Raw genomic sequence first — 16,252 nt, 5'->3', positions numbered from 1 at the left:
TAGGTTAAACTGTGCCCTGTGTTTGTGTGTTTGCAATGGACCAGTGTACTGGCAAGGCAGTCCTACCATACCTCCAATGCTACCCAGCTCTAGGTTGCCTAAAGCCTAAGCAGGAATAGGCAGCTTTCTGATAGGGACTCAGAATCAACATTGAGTTTTCTTGCATCCTAATCAATGAAATTAGGTGGTAAACTAAGAACTTTACCAAGCTGCAATTTGAAATATATTAGATTGTAATGTCTTGGTATGTTCCAGATTTCATTTTCATGCCCCACTGCCAACTTCAACAATCTATTGTCTTAGTACATACAGATACCTTCAGTACGTACCACAACTTATGATGTGCATGCATGCAGTGTCTGTGGACTTAATGAAAGGTCCACATCGAAACACTAGCTGGATGGTGAAAAACAGTAAGGCAAAAGTGATCTCAGAACTAGTTAAAAATAGTGCTCATTCACAAATATTGGCTCCTCCGTCCTGGAATGTTTTAACTGCTGATTTAACAGTATGAATCCATTAATCCATTAATCTATTAAGCCAGCAGCCATATCACCCTGCAACTCACAACTGGCAACCCACTGAAGCTAAGCAGGTGTGAGCCTGGTCAGTACCTGGATGGGAGACCTCCTGGGAAAATCTAAGGTTGCTGTTGGAAGAAGTGTTAGTGGGGCCAGCAGGGGGTGCTCACCCTACAGTCCACGTGGGTCCTAATGCCCCAGTATAGTGATGGGGACACTATACTATAAACAGGTGCCGTCCTTTGATGAGACGTAAAACCGAGGTCCTGACTCTCTGCGGTCATTAAAAATCCCAGGGCGTTTCTCGAAAAGAGTAGGGGTGTAACCCCGGTGTCCCTTACCAATCATGGCCTCCTAATAATCCCCATCTATCAATTGGCTTCATTACTCTGCTCTCCTCCTCACTGATAGCTGATGTGTGGTGAGTGTTCTGGTGCACTATGGCTGCTGTTGCATCATTCAGGTGGATGCTTTACATTGGTGGTGGTGGAGGGGAGTCCCCATTACCTGTAAAGCACTTTGAATGGAGTGTCCAGAAAAGCGCTATATAAGTGTAAGCAATTATAATAATATGAAGGGGGCACGTTAGCAGTGGTTATCATTGCCACCTCGCTGCACTGGGGACCTGTATTCAATTCTGGCCCTGGGGTGCTATCTGCATGGCGTTTGTATGTTTTCCACCTGCACCAGATTTCCCCTTTAACACACTATGCAGAAAGCTACCTGATTTTTCTCAGCCATGGCTGTTGTAAGTGTATATTCAGGAGACACAGGTATGGCCACTGCAGTGCAGAATCCTAGCCACTTTTCCACCATCGTCCTGCGATACCCTGCAGTGAAGGCTCCACAGTATGTCACACATGCAGCTGAGACCATGACATCACCAACTATGTCCTGCAGCTTATTCTCCAGCTCACTGACAGAGTCCTTCCAGCGATCCTGAAAAACAAAATTATTGTTAAGCACGTCTTTCTTATTATTTTAAATACCTCATTACCTTTGATTAAAGCATCCCATGTTTTTCTGTATTATTTTGAAAAAAAGTTTTTCCAGGTCAGGCCAGAAATTTTACATTTTTTCATTATTCTCATGCATTTTACAATTTACAAAGAGAATGTATTACGTTTTTAAGTTGATTATAGAAGTCCCTCCCAAAATGAAAATATTCCTTCAGTCTTATCTTCTTTCAAGTCCAGATTGGCCAGTATCACACATGTTTAGAATGTACAGTAGGTTCTGAATCATTGATAAATGTGTATGAATTATTTATGGCAGCTAAACCTGCTACCTAACAGCTCTTGGGTCCTGGGCTCACTTTCAACCTGGGGTTGCTACTACTGTATGTGGAGATTACAAGTTCTCCCTGTTTTTACTCATTTTCGGTGTGTTCTGGTGTCCTCCCACCTTTTTAAATGTGCTCATTAAGTAAACTGATGTTTCTAAATTGTTTGTGTGTTTGTGTGTGCTCTGCAACAGACTGGTATCTCATCCTGCCTGCGGTATTGTCTTGTGTCCTTCACTGTAGAGGTGAGCTGTGGGATTACTGCTACTGTTTTTACTGAAATTTACAACTTGTAAAAAACTTAATCTTAGCTGACTAACATAAGGTGTAATACTTGCTGTACGAGGCAGACAGAAAAATGTGTATGGAAACTAATATTACTATTATTAAGTAATAGAATGTTTTTTTAGGTGAGATGACACCTTATTGATCAGTCACACCAAAAATGTTCTGTGTATTGTTGTTTGCAAAGTTTTTAATCTACAAAACAAAACACCCACTCCATTTTATGCATAAATTGTATTAAACCTCACACTGTTTTAAAGAAAATAAAAAATATAGCATATTTAAAAGGGCTTATTTTATTGTTTTGCATTTTTTACAGTATATCTTAAACTCTAAATAACATTTTCAATTATTAATTTGTATGACTCATGGCTTTACCTTTTCATCTGCGAGTGCAGAAACTAAAATGGAGGCCCTTTGCAAACGTAGTGTGGTTAGTGCTTTTCTTTTCCCCAGCTCTTCCTTTTCAGTGACACTTGCATTGTAGTTCTGTTCTACAGAAAGACGGTGCTCCTCAATCTGTAAAACAGTACAGTCAACAGTGAAAGAAATGAAAGGCACATATACTGCTGACAAAGAGTCTCCCAAAGCTCTGGCTTTTATTGTGTTAGTTTGTTTGAAGTGTTGCACAAGAAAGAATCTTTGTTCTGTCAAACACCTCAATGATTTCAATCCAAAATGACAACTGCTAGCAGATGACAGGGTGGAGACAGAGAGGCAGGGGAATGTAGTGTTTTGTTAAGTTATTTTTTAAATTGAACTTGATGAATATCACTGGGAGATTTCTTGTAGATACAGTATATATCATTTACTGTTTAGTAGTACTTTAGATCATATATAGAATTATATAGAAAACTAAGAAAAGGCTCAGTGCCTTCAAAAAGCAATAAAACTGAAATGTGTAGCTTTTGGAGTCCTGAGCAAGTGCTATGTCATGTTACTGAACCGAGGAAACTTACAGTTTACCCTACAGCCAGTCTAAAATATTGCCTACCAATCATCATGAGGTTCAAAATATAGTGATGCAAGGCTCTAAACATGTCTGTTCCAGGGGAGATATTCTTGTCAATTACAAAAAACAAAACAATGGCCTACTTTAGATTAGGAACTGGATCTTTAGATCTTATCCTTGAATATAATAGGATTTTAAAATCATGAAGCTGACTCAATAAAGCAAATTGTATAGTTTTTGGTATAATAAAAACTCAAACACATTCTAGGATCATGTTTAAAGTTCAGTATTGTAGGGAATGTCTCCTTCCCTTAGACAATAAATTATTTGTTTCCTGTTACTGTAAAAAGGGGAATGTTTGCATGTTACATTCCCATCACGATTACCACACATACGGTTTGGGTTTGTGTCCAGGCAAATACAAATGCGTTATGCAACAAATGTTATGGCAGGCACTGAAGCAAGCTGTTCTAACAAGGAAACCCTCAAATGTCACCATCTGAAAGCAACACTATAAGGAAAAATCCAAGGTCCAAAACTCACTGATGTTGAAGTCATTGCTACAGTACTACCAGTTACCGAAGCTAGGGGTTTGCATATTTATTCAACACTGTTATTTACTGCTTGATCATTTTGTTAATTAAATAATGGAGATATATCTTATGTCCTTGAGTTATATATGTTATCAGGTTATCTTCATTTTCATTAAGACTTTCATGAAGATTTACAGTAATTACATTTTAGGCCTGAGAACGAATGAAAACGCTGACCAACCTATGGGCTTCACAAACTTTTCTGGTTAGCCTTCAATCTTACCTTTGCCAGATTTTTCTGTTTTTCTTTTAGCTTCCGTTGGGCTTTTGCAAGTGCTTCTTGTGCCACTTCAACCTTTTTCTGTTTTGGATCAATCATCTAAAAGAATGGAAAAGAAACACAGAACAAGTTTAAGTGCTCTTTAGTTGTTCTGTTAATTTGGTCTCCTGTTAAGGTAAACTTCTGAAAGAACAGAATAAAATAGCTGTTTAGCTGGAACAACAGCTAAAATGTTACAAATTGACCTACAGTTTAGAAAATACCACATCAAATTTAGAAAAAGAACTGAGTTCATTATGCACTAATGATTCATTAAGTTGAATCATTAGATTTTGAAAGACCAAAACAGCAATCTAGCCAAAACCATCATATTTCAGGGACTACTATGGTTTTGAAATTTTGCTTGTTCATGAATCACTGTGTAAATGCCCTATAGGAAGTACTTTTCTGTTTGGTTGCTACTGTTGGACAGAGCTGTAATACTGTGATTGGCTGAAGCCGAAGTGCATATCTCAGGGAGTTACCGTACATCGGGTTTTTCCAGAGAGGCAGAGAGTGGTTTTGAGAGTGTTAACTGGAGAGAGCTGGTGCAGGCAGATGGATAGTGAGTCTTAGATTGCTCCAGTGTGAGAAAGGCTGTTTTAAAGCAGCAAGAGTACTGGAGTGATAAAGCAAGTGGACACTCCATTCAAAGCGCTTTACAGGTAATGGGGACTCCCCTCCACCACCACCAATGTGCAGCACCAACCTGGATGATGCGACAGCAGCCATAGTGCACCAGAACGCTTACCACACATCAGCTATTAGTGGAGAGGAGAACAGAGTAATGAAGCCAATTCATAGATGGGGATTATAAGGAGGCCATGATTAGGGTTACATCCCTACTCTTTTAAATTAAAAACACCCTGTCATTTTTAATGACCACAGAGAGTCAGGACCTCAGTTCTACGTCTTATTCCAAGGACGGCGCCATTTTATAGAATAGTGTCCCTGTCACTATACTGGGGCATTAGGACTCACATGGACTGCAGGGTGAGTGCCCTTGTCGGCCCCACTAACACCTCTTCCAGCAGCAGCCTTAGTTTTTCCAAGTTGCATTAGTATTACAATGACAAAGATAATAGCGGCTTATGTAGTAATCATCATATCTTCAGCTTATTAAGTTCTGTTTCAATGTCCTGTCAATTTCCTGAGTCAGGCTATGTCAAGGCAGCATGTCTAAAAACAAATGTGGTTTCTTTGGTTCACCATCTTGTAAGACGCACTGTCAATTTTCAAGACTAGTTTATGCTAAAGATACTCCTGATGGTGTTTTTATACCTTTATAATTTTACTTCAAGGAAAAGTTATTAAAGAAGACCTAAACTGCATAGACATATGAAAAGGATAGTAAATGATGAATTAGATTAAATAATATTGGTTATGCTGCACTTAAACCAAAGTGGAGTCCAGAGCTCTCCAAGTAACAAGGTATTTATCTGTTGTTATAATACAGCTAATAAAATATTTCCTTGCACGTCCCATGAAAAGGGATACAACCATTAATTTTCTAGATAAAATGCACATTAGTTGCACTACTTATAATGGTGTGAACTCTATCTTAGTAAGCTGGCATTTCAAAAGCTCACCAAAAAGTTAATTTGTGTTTAATTAATTCTAAACAATGTATTTTAATGTAATAAAATGTTAACTTTTAATGTGATCCCATTGACCCCATGGTCAGATAAAACAGTTCACTGCCTGGAGCAACAAAAGATTGCTCCAATTTAGGTCAATGTGCATGCCGTGAACTCTAAAAAATATGCACTTGTGTGCCATATGCTTTGATGCTAACACAATTAATTCTAATATTAATATTAAGTTATTTTGGACTCTAAAATATTAGGCCTTTTTGAACAGCATTGAAATGGGTGAAATCATTTTAATGTTTAATTTAAGAAATGTTTGTCTGTACTATAGATAAGTACAGATTTGGTATCATATAACTATACATTTATAGCTTTCAGAGGGAATCATGTACTACTTAACAAACTGGAAGATTATGAATAATAATACAAAAGTATATAAAGAACGATGTGTGAGAAGAACACCTTGGACACTCATTTCACCACAAGAGGGTTGTTTAATAAAAGCTGTATTTAATCACAAGTTAAAACAGCAGGAAAGAAATTATGGCAAGACTTTTACTTTTATGATAAAGGTGTTCTTTTTCAATAATTGTTTTCATGGATACCAATCACCTTGATCTTTTCATGGGTTATCATTAGGCAGAATGATATTATTAGAAATTATACATATTTAACTATATCCACAGCTCCTGGATAAATATATATAGAGGATAACATCTGATGGCTGCGGAGGTCATTAAATGGATAACTGTCAAGCTCTTGTGCTGGAAAGCTGTTGTTGGACAGTATATCATTATGCAAAGGCACATCAGTGCAAGAGTTTCAAATATAAATATTGCTGTTTACAGTATCAGCAGTAAGAAGACGAGACAAAAAGTCACGGCTTTAGAAAGGTCATGGTTCTGTATTACACAAGGATCAAATTATTTTTGTATCCCTAGTCACTGTAAGAATTTTCCTTGGCTCATCTATCCAGAATGTGGTATTATTCATTTCAAAATTAGTGTCTTCTGGTTGGTAATCAGTATTTTCACCCACTTATGGCCTTACTACTGTATTTTATATTTACAGCTCATCACACTTGCATTTAAGAAAACATATGTGAAACACATTATGCAGAGGAGAACAGAAGAACAGACTTCAAGTTTAAAAATAGTGGTATGTTGCTATGCCTCCCTATTTTAAATGTTTTTATTTATCCTTAAGCATTTCTTTACTGAACATTTGCATAATAATGAAACAAACACTAATGCTTAGTGAGTGTGCCATAAAGACATCTGCTCAAATAGTGCATTGATGAAGCTTCAGTAGGCCACTGTTTGTGTGTGGTGCAAATGAGATGGTCAATTTCATCGATAAGAGTCTTTGCTAATTGAACTATGTTGTCTTTGTTAAATTCACAGACATAACCTATCAGCAACCAACATGACTTGAGTGAAGAGCATCAATTTATCTTTTAAAAACTCTTTCAAGTCAAATAGCTTTACCTAGATTTAAGCAGCTACAGTATTTATAATCTTTTCTTTTACATTCACAAATGGAACTGAATACAAAACAAGTAGATTAGTATAGTGTAACAAACTAGGAAAACCAAGTCATTCGCACATTATATTCAGTGGATCCGTTATCTGATTATGTCACTTTTCTCCAAAAGCTGTTACATAGATGTAATGCTGATATGTTGAATTTTATATTTGTACTGCCTCTTTGGTAGGCTGGTCTGTTTGGCTGATTTGTTGAGACTCACATGTAGATGCAAGGCAGCTAAACAGTACAGTGCCCAAAAAGCAAGGGCTTTATATCTGGAGCAATAATAAATCCCCGGTGAAGCAGCTAAGCCAAACTCTTCAGTATACTTTACAGACTTTCACAGTAAGTATTATTAACATGCACCTTTTTAATTTTTATTTTTAAATTAATTATACAGACAAATATGGTGTGCTAATTAATGTGTGTCCGTATCTTTATTGTGATAAGATGAGAAGGAGGGAATGAAAAATGTTTGAGAAGTTGCATTGCTTTAAACATTAATATACAGTACATACATTCCTTAAACAGTATGCATATGCTCCTTTCTGGTTGTACCAATGTTTTTAGAAAAAAGGAGAATATATTAGATATTATATTTCTGGAATAACTACCTTCTCAGTGTGTCAGTATGCATTTAAAGGGGAGCTGGACTGTAGGAGACCCGTCATCTCTTGCAGAACTCCTTCGATTTATTCCTTGCTGATTCCCAGCTCACGACGTGTAGTGTGCAAACTTTTAGACAAAACTGTATTGCATGCACCCATAGCCAATATAATATTAAGTTGTTCAAGAAAATAGACTGAAATATGTTAATCTATCTTAATGTTCTTCAATGTTCCCCAGGGTTTGCAAATAAATATGTTGTTTTTCATTTGGATGGTGATGGGGGCAGTTTGGGTATTGGAGGCAGCAGAAAGATGCCCAGATGTTTGTGAATGCTCTCAAAGAGCAAGTGTTGAACGAACGGAGGTAGACTGCCAAAAGAAAGATCTGAGATCCATCCCACCCACATTACCCCAAGATGCATGGATTCTCAAAATGGGTAAGCCTTTTATGTAACACTAAATAAGGAGTAACCTTTTAATTGGGGACAAAATTCTTGAAGATGAATGTACTGAAACAAAGTTTGATATTTACTAAACATTTCTGGTACACTTTTTTGTTAAACCAAGCTTTACTTACCTAATGTTCTCATGTACCTTATTTATTATCCTATAATTCATTGTCAAAAGCTAAATATATATATATATCTCAAAGACCTTTATTTTAAAAAACATTCTTGTCAAAATTGTATTTCATACTTTCAACATTACTTTTAGTTTGTACAAGTTTATACACATATGGTGTTGTTCTGTGATTTTAAGTCTGTTCTTTTTTTTGTTAAGGTGAAAATCTCTTACAAGAACTTCCAGCAAATGCCTTGAAAGCAGTTCCAAAAATTGAAAGTATAAACCTAGAACGTAATGAAATCAAATCCATTCATCCCCAAGCCTTTTTAGGAGCCAGAAATCTAATGCTGTTGAACTTGCATGGAAACCAGATTTCCAAACTCCCATTAAAAGGCTTTCAAGATCTCATCAGCCTACGTTTCCTTATAATGGGACAGAACCATATTACAACAATCAAGCCTGAAATTTTTGTTGGTCTTAGGAACTTGTCTGATTTGGATCTACCATTAAATTCTATTACATCCCTTCCTCCCAATGGATTCAGATCTCTCACTGCTTTAAAGGTTCTGGATCTGGCAGTCAACAAGATACAAAAGATTTCCCCAAAATCTTTTGTTGGTCTGGGAGAGCTCCAGTTTCTCAACCTGGATAGCAACAAAATTAAGAACATTCCCAGTGGAACCTTCAAGCCCACATCTAAGCTGGAAATGCTAGTATTAGACAATAACTTCATTAGAGCTCTAACAGCCTCAATGTTTGAGGGTCTGCCTGAGTTGCAGGAACTGTACATGAGGAATAATGAGATTAATAGACTACCTGAAGATGTGTTCAAACACATTCCTAAGCTAACACAGCTTGCCTTAAGTGGAAACAGACTGAAGACTATTGATGGCAACTTACTTACTCAGCTGCCTGGTAAGAATATTTCTTTTGATCAGAGAACCTTCACACCGTTAAGCAACTTTTAAAAAGGCCTTTGCCTGATGTAAATAAATATATATTAATATTAATATGATTTAGAAACTGAACTTTATAATTGTCTATAATACTAAAACAACGGTTTCATTTAAAGGGTGCTTCAGCTCTTTTTTCATTGAAAACTAATTTCTAGTAAACATTTTAGTGGTAACTGATTGATGCATTTAATAAGTTAAAGTAATTGTTTTAAATGTAGTTTTAAGTTTAAGGCAGACATGTTTAAGTAAAATAAGCAGCACCTGCTGCAAAAACAAAACATGGTAAAATAGACTTTTCTAAAACTAGTAAAATGTATTATCATTGAAAAACAAAATGTCTTTTCAAGAACAAGGATGAGGAAGAGCATATTTCCAAATTAAGGCAGTCTAAGTGAATACTAGTTAGTCTATTGTAGATGAAAAATGTCATATCAACCTCATTTTTATTAGAACATGGTTCAATTACACAAATGAAACAGCAGTTTCACAAATAAAATCTATTGTGCTAAGAAGCAAATAAATTACCATTAATGGAATGATTAACAAAAACAGTCTATTGGACAAACACTTTAACTGAATTATTCAGTCACTAATTGCCTAAATGATATTTAAATGAAAATGGAATAGAATAGTAGTTTAATGTGATTTTAAATTATCACAAAATAGTTCAGAAACCTGTGCATTTTAAAGGAGATATTGGGAGGAAAGAAGAAGGCAAAAAAGGTACCAATATTATGAATTAGGTATGTTTTAAAGAGAAAGTTGGCCAGATTTTCATACTTTTCTTAGTTTGTGCAGCTCATAATTATGTTTGCTGTCTTTGTTTCAAGAATTCCTTGTTCACAAATCTTCTCAATTTATAAAAACTGAATTACATATGTAAAATAAACCAACCAAATATCTGATTTCTAAATGCAACAGAAAAATTAAAATACATTTTGTTGTGTACCTGCTGGAGATGATGACTTCTACTGTTCTAGGTGAGCAATGTGTTCAATATCCAGACTGACCTAGTGACCAAGGGTCTCAGTGCTTTGTGATCCTAGCCATGTGGTTATACAGTACGTCTGTAACTCAGAAGCCATGTGGTTATGTGTCTAAACTCAGACTTAAGTATAATATTTTTCACTTATTTTCAAGTTAAACAGTCAGACTAACATCACCCACGTACAGTAGGTGCTGCACTTCAGTGGTTGGTCACCTATCTATGAAAGTACAGTATGCAAAAAATGCAAAGTGTTATAAGAACCTTCTTGATGGGAATAACCATAGACATAGAAGTACTTTGCTTTAATATAAAAATGATAATATATTGCTCATATTTTCTGAATACCCTTGGAATTAATGATGTTTGAAATGATGACATTATCACTTGTTCATTTATAGAGAGGCACAAGTAATAATAAGGTTAATTGACTACAACACAGTGTGACTAGTAAAAGAAGTTATACTTTTCATGATTTTTATGACTATTCCATAAAGCATCTCTAAAGTAAAAAAAGACTTTTAAAATCAGACTTTGTGTTTGGATTAATAATGTGGTTCCTTCTATCTTGTTTATCTTTTCAGCTCTTAAGGAAGTTTATATGCATGATAACCCCTGGGCATGTGACTGCAACATGAAGTCTTTAGTTCACTGGATGTCAAAGACAACTGTCAATCTATCACCCCTTGAAGCTCTAAAGTGCACAACTCCCTCAGAACAAAAGGACAAAACCCTCAACAAACTTCAAGTGGAAGATTTAAAGTGCAAAATTTAAAATGTGTCCCTGAAATATGTAAACTTTCCAAATCATATAACTACAGCACAGATTGGAACACCTATATTTGAGTACAAAATGAAATTTCAAAAAAGCTTTTAAGGGGTGAAAGTATAATTTAAAATGCTACAAGTTGAAATTTTGCCCCAAAACAAATGATAAAATGCACAAACTGTCAATTCAATAGATCAGTTTTATGGAATTCAATCCAGAGAAACTGAGACAACTTTTTAATTGCTACAACAAACCATTGAAATTACTCATGTATTGTATGTATATAACAAATATCAAAGCAATGAAAGAGTAATTTTTAATGACTAACAAAAACAAACCACGAACCAATGAACTCATGAGTCAGATCTACTGGCTGAATGCATTCCTGAATCAGAGTTAACCTCATATTATTCCTTAATGGCAGAATAATCAATTTCTCAACAGCGAGGCATCACAGACATTACATTTAAACCTATAGGTGATGCTATGGTACAGTTTGAGTTTCTGCTGTTAGACTTCCACTTAAGCAGAAATACACCTTGCATTGATAAGTGTAAGCAAATTTAGATCGGAAAGCAGTAGTCTTCTTAAGTATAACCAGCAGTTTCATTCACATTTTAAACAATACATTTCACCAAAATACACTTAAATACTTGGTCACTGCAGAAATATTTATCCATCCATTATCAGAAAGCCACTTACTCTGTACTAGCTGTTGTATGTTGTTTTGCTACAGTATGTTGTACATGATGGTTGGCTGTGACATTATTTACTGTTTTCTAATGTGCTGTGCATTAGAAAGGCAAGAATAAGAAGCCCAATGTTAATGAACATATGCAAATAAACTCCTCTGTCTCTTATTCCTGATAAGGATTGGTTAGCTGTTCATGGATACTCATTACATTTCCTGCTAGACATACCTTATGCACCTCGTGATAATGTTCCAGAGCCAAAACCCAAAGGCACATGGAGCGGCAAGCTACAGACACCAAGCCAACCTTTTCTGGGGTGAAGTCTGGATGTTTGGAATATCTGCGTAACTTCAAAAACACCTAAAACAGATTCAAATAGTAAGAAAAAAATGAACATTTCTTAATTTTATTAGAATTTCTGGACATACATATTTCTAGCTATGGTCTCAAACATCTTTCTCCTCAAACATTAAGTCTGTACCAGTGATGATCATGCCTCCTGATGAAAGACTTTGGCTTTAGAGCCAAACAGCAACACTCCACAGACAAGGAAAAATTCCACAACATTAAAAGACCAATCACCCCACTTTAAAAAAACAGAATTTAAAGTAATCTAAGTTCCAAGGTTGTGACATCAGGTGATCTTCATTAACAGACTAATTGGCACTGAGCCCTATTATATACACAAGTATAATAGATGCTGGTCAATAACAAAAATTTACATAAGTAGTGTAGGTAGGTACTGTAGCTGCGTCAGCATGCCTAGGCTGCCAAGGAACAAGTAATAGGTTTATTCCATGCTGAAAAGAAAAGAAAGAAAACACAACGTTTCGGCTGTGGAGCGAAGTCGAGAGAGGTGAGGAGAGGTGTGAAATGAAACCGACAAATGAATATATTATCTTTGCTGACTGCCCTATCTTTCTTACACCCGAAGAAGGCTCCACAGCCAAAATGTTGCGTTTTCTTTCTTCTCTTTTCAGCATGGAATAAACCTATTACTTCTTCCAAAAAACAACATATTTATAAGCAGAGAAAAAAAATGGCCAAAATAACGCATGTGTAACAGTAGAGACTGGTAACTGGTGAACCTGCTAATTCAAGGGAGAATAAAAAGTAGACAGTATAGCACACAAATTATCTGTAATAATTCACAAGGCATCCAAAAATGGCAGTTTTATGGCAAGATAAATTCAAAGTAAACAATATTAATTTAGTCTATGTAGATAATGGAATAGGATATGATAACCCTGGAAGAGGCAACCTAAGAAAAGAACTGAGATGTTTATGTTGACTTGTTAGTTGCCAGTTTAAAACAATCAGAAGAAGTGTATTTAAAATTAAGATGAGGAAGCACCTCTTTACAGAAAAGATTAGCAGAGTCCGGATCCGACATTTTCATGTTGCAGCCAATACATTTTTACAGAAATGGTCAGAAGAGATCCTTAGATCAATCACATCTGCTATGCCTTTGATTAAACAAACTGCATTGTCTCCTTTCATTTGCAAACTTTCTTATGTTTTTATAAGCAATAATGAAAGTCAACAGCACATTTATACTGTTAGTGTTGAAAAAGCATTGAATTCAGATCTATAAAGGTAATTTTTAAAATGTATTTAATTTATTTTGACCAGAATAATCGTGTCACACATTGAGAAGTTGAAAGAACTGTCTTCAGCCTGGATAACAAAACACGTAGTCACAAATGTCACAATCACAAACTTCACAGTCACAAAGAACAGAAATCAGGAGCCTGGACCATGACCAGATAACCTCTTCTCATTTGCAACCTTCACTCTATTACCTTCTCAGACAAGCTGTCCTTGTCAAGTGTAACAAGTCGCTTAAGGAATCCTGGGTCTCCCAGTAGCTGCTTTGCTGTGCTCCAGTCAGGTTTCTGCTGTAGCAGTATACAAACTGCATGCATTACAGTTAATACCAGATCGGGGGGGTTTGTGTAGACTCTGGGTAAAGAAAGTACATACAGTATATCGCACTGTGGCAGAAATTACCTTCTTAACTGAAAATAGACAATGAATTGTTGTATTCATGCATTCTTCAGATTTCACTGTCTGCCATTCATTCTGATGACAGTACATTTGATACGATTAACAGCATGAATGTTGTTTTAATATTAATAAACCGATCACTATTAATTGAAACTCATCACCATGTGAATATTATGTGAGCGTAAGAAGTACAGTAATTGAAATAATCACAGCTTGTCAGTAGAACATGCCAAAGACTAATCACAGACAGAAAATTGACACATTGAGTCACAGTTGGTTCAGCATTAATTAGTGCGATACATATTTTAATAATGTTTAATTAGAAACAAGATGTCAAAGCAGCTCATTATTTAAGAAATCCTATTGATCTGTTGTCTTAAATATTACCCAAATGTTTGAACTTTATACATTTAGTGTAAACAGACTGTCTGTATGTATACATAAAGTTTATGGTAAAACTAGTAAAAACTTCTCCATATCATCTGTGGTAGGCTTTCAGTTCTAAACGACTAAAATGGTACATAAATTCTTACAGCGAGAAAAATATCCAAATGATCAGTCCACTTCAACATTCCACATGTAGCTTTCAAGCAGAAGATCTACATATCTCATAACGATGCTATACAGCTCTGACAAACTCACCTGATTTCGGAGATGTCCGATTTTTCCAGGGCATCCAGAGCGGAGATTGCCTTTTGCAGCAGAGGCAGTGCTGCATTTAAATCAGTGGCAGCTTGCTATACAACAAACAGACCTTCTTGTTTGTTTCAGTTGTACAAAAAGGACATTTTATTTAGGAATTACATTACACATTATATATTGACTTCCAGTCTTATAACCCTTAATACATAAATTAACACATCATTATAATGACTGAATTATGGAAGTGTGATTTGCTAATTGTAATAATTAATGTTTTTATATGCTTTTTTAGCTTTTTGAATTCAGCGTAATACTGAATCACATTTGTATGTTCTACAAGACGTATTACAATGTTACATTTATAAAAATTCTCATCAAAAATGATGCCATTAAGAAGAAAAAATATTATTAGGGTAGTACTGGATGGCTAGACTGTTAAGGCTTATTATGTTGTATGAATATCCAGATCAGAAAAAACATCACCTCGGCATATTCCTGAACAATGCTGGTTTCTTCTGCCATAATTTTTTCTTCCATTTTCACAATCTCCCGGACCTGCTCCACTGCCTCGGAATCTTTTTGCAGTTTTTCCATCAGGATTTCTATATCCTGTTAGGAAAGTACAAAGTGTTTGATTAGTCCTGGGTAACAGGACTGTACAGTACTTGCACTCTGTCATCTTAAAAGAGTATGCTTTTTGTATACATGTTTTTTTATAAATTGTTCTGACTCCTTTGTTAAAAGTACTATATTATTTCTGTTTTGTAACTTTAAGAACAAACAGTACAAGATAAAACAATAAAAAGATCAAATGAAAAAAGCTAATTGGATTTGTTAGAATTTTAATTTGCATTTGGAAAAATACCCTTTTCTTCTTAGATTATAATTAAATATAAAACAGATCCTTACATTTAAAACACTTTAGTTGCTTATAGCTCCATAGTAAGCATTTTTAATATAAGGCCGAGAATGTATATTTTGATTTTTAATATTTTTATAAGAACCCATTATTATAAACTAATAATAATTTAGTTTTCTTGAGATAAAATGGAAGATATGGTAATTTAAATGAAATCTAGCCCCTGATAACGGGAAAAATATAGCATACATTTATTTGAATATGCAATATGGTATCCTATGGTTTACTTACCTGCTTTAAAATATTTAAATATGAAATAGATTTTATATGTGAAATAATAGCTAACAATTAAATATTTATTCTGCTGATCTGTTCGCTGTGAAGTAAACAGTGACACTCACCTTAGACATTTCTTCAATTTTTGGGCCCAATGCCACCAGCTCATCTTGCATTACCCTGACCAATGATGTTGCCTCGGATAACTTGGACAACCCATTGTTAAACCGATCCCTGTTTGAACACAAGGAATTTCATGGGTCTATACAGGAAAATTTGTATTTGAATTGCAAAATGTAATTGTAATAAAATAGACTTTGTATAGTTTATAGTACTAGGCTTTAAATAATTGCAAGTTTGTATTAAGCAGGACTTTCTTTGAGAGAATGAATAGAGAAATATGCACAGGAATAATGTAATTTGCCTCCACACTGTACAGTTAATGAAAAATCCAATTGTCTTTACATTTCAATACATATGGGCACTGATGCATCCATGAGGAAGGTTTTTTTTCTTTATTGCTTCCATTCAACCACTCGCAATAAGTAATAGCTACTTTGCTGAGAACAAACACAGTTCTGGGCTAATACCCCATCCATTATGGAGTCACAATTTATTAGTCCTATAAAATCCAGGATGAGCCCCCTGGCTATGGACTTTTCATAAAGTGGTAGTTTTTCCAAATCAATACTGTCACTCCAGCAAAATACAGTCAAGACTCAAAATACCTGTAAGGAATACTTGAACTGTATAATGTACATTTAACATTAAATATTTGTCTGTGTCAAATCAACAATTCAATCAGGCAATCAGATCCATTTTGTGTTTTTAACGCATTTCAAATAAGTCTTGTTTTGTTTTTATCTTTTTAATATGAGCTTAAGGA

The 16,252-nt window shown here is 35.2% G+C and overlaps 2 protein-coding genes across 6 annotated transcripts in view; one reads left to right on the top strand and one right to left on the bottom strand.

The window, feature by feature from the left end:
* LOC148674596 (dynein axonemal heavy chain 6-like) overlaps window positions 1-16,252 on the bottom strand; it is a 126,407-nt gene that overhangs the window by 23,546 nt on the left and 86,609 nt on the right. For 4 of the 5 annotated variants that reach the window (XM_088624874.1, XM_088624875.1, XM_088624878.1 and 1 more), the window contains exons 60-67: window positions 15,492-15,600; window positions 14,715-14,840; window positions 14,232-14,326; window positions 13,385-13,544; window positions 11,811-11,942; window positions 3,857-3,952; window positions 2,467-2,607; window positions 1,245-1,460 (exon numbers count right to left, since the gene is read on the bottom strand). In XM_088624874.1, the coding sequence (XP_088481000.1) occupies window positions 1,245-1,460; window positions 2,467-2,607; window positions 3,857-3,952; window positions 11,811-11,942; window positions 13,385-13,544; window positions 14,232-14,326; window positions 14,715-14,840; window positions 15,492-15,600 (1,075 nt within the window). The remainder of the gene's footprint in view (window positions 1-1,244; window positions 1,461-2,466; window positions 2,608-3,856; window positions 3,953-11,810; window positions 11,943-13,384; window positions 13,545-14,231; window positions 14,327-14,714; window positions 14,841-15,491; window positions 15,601-16,252) is intronic. The other variant, XM_088624879.1, reaches the window with a different exon arrangement.
* Window positions 7,187-11,766, top strand: LOC148674597 (uncharacterized). The gene is made up of 4 exons (XM_088624883.1): window positions 7,187-7,353; window positions 7,855-8,053; window positions 8,397-9,095; window positions 10,706-11,766. Exons 2-4 carry the CDS (start codon window positions 7,870-7,872, stop codon window positions 10,894-10,896), a joined length of 1,074 nt encoding a protein of 357 aa, XP_088481009.1. The 5' UTR covers window positions 7,187-7,353; window positions 7,855-7,869; the 3' UTR covers window positions 10,897-11,766.

The sequence above is a fragment of the Lepisosteus platostomus genome, chromosome 3, assembly GCF_059453375.1.
Source record: "Lepisosteus platostomus isolate fLepPlt1 chromosome 3, fLepPlt1.hap1, whole genome shotgun sequence".
Classification (NCBI taxonomy): Eukaryota; Metazoa; Chordata; class Actinopteri; order Semionotiformes; family Lepisosteidae; genus Lepisosteus; species Lepisosteus platostomus.
The sequence above is the reverse complement of the archived record's forward strand: the minus strand, read 5'-3'. Positions and strand labels throughout refer to the sequence as shown.